General features: G+C 72.3%; 1 protein-coding gene across 1 annotated transcript in view; it reads left to right on the forward strand.

Annotated features, from left to right (window-relative positions):
* LOC120509464 (drebrin-like) overlaps positions 1 to 866 on the forward strand; it is a 7779-nt gene that overhangs the window by 2053 nt on the left and 4860 nt on the right. The window contains exons 2-4 of the mRNA XM_039724114.1: positions 36 to 88; positions 173 to 285; positions 360 to 434. Of these exons, the coding sequence (XP_039580048.1) occupies positions 36 to 88; positions 173 to 285; positions 360 to 434 (241 nt within the window). The remainder of the gene's footprint in view (positions 1 to 35; positions 89 to 172; positions 286 to 359; positions 435 to 866) is intronic.

Raw genomic sequence — 866 nt, forward strand, 5'->3', positions numbered from 1 at the left:
CCTGACCCCCACCCTGACCCCCCTTCCCCCCCCAGGGCCGTCTTCGGCTATGAGAAGCACCACGACCTCAAGCTGCTGGATTCCGGAGGTACCGGGAGCGACGCTGCCGGGGAGCATTTGGGGGGGGTCCCCCGAGTTTCCCCGTACCCCTTCTGACCCCCGCTCCTTGCAGCCGGGGGGCCGGATGAGCTCGCTGGAAAGTTCTCTGCGGGCAGCGTCATGTACGGGCTGTGCCGGGTCCGCGATCCCGGCTCGGGCAGCCCCAGGATCGTCCTGATCAGCTGGGTGAGTGCGGGGGGGCAGCTCGGGGGGACCCCCGGGCCGGACCCCCCCGGGCTGAGCAAAGGCTGCGGTGCCAGGTGGGGGAAAAGGTGCCGGAACCGCAGCGGGCGGCGTGTGCCGGGCACCTGCCGGCCATCCGGAGCTTCTTCAGGGTGAGTGGGGGGCACGGAGCCCTCGGGGGGGTGCTGGGGGGGTGGACCGGAGTCCTCGCCCCCCCACATTCCCCATTCCTGCCCCCCCCATGCCGCCTCCCCGACCTTTGCCTGTGCCCGGGCGCATTCCTGGCGCTGCTGACTCAGCCGCCGCTTTCCCAGTGCTCCCAGTCTTGGCCGCCGTGCCGGAGCTGTGGTTGGGATCCCTGCCCCCCCCGCCCGATCCCGTCCTGACGGGGGGGTCCTGCCCTCCCCATCCCCCGGAACAGCTTCCGCTGATCCGTCTGGGCCCGCGATCTGGAGCCGGCCCCACATCTGGAGCCCGCCCCACATCTGGATCCAGTCCCACATCTGACGCGTCCGTGGGAATTGTGCCGAGATTCCCGGGGGAGTGCGGATCCGTGCGGGGGGGGGGGGGCGGGGGGGGGGGGG

The sequence above is a fragment of the Passer montanus genome, unplaced genomic scaffold (assembly GCF_014805655.1).
Source record: "Passer montanus isolate IOZ18808 unplaced genomic scaffold, ASM1480565v1 scaffold109, whole genome shotgun sequence".
NCBI classification, from domain to species: Eukaryota; Metazoa; Chordata; class Aves; order Passeriformes; family Passeridae; genus Passer; species Passer montanus.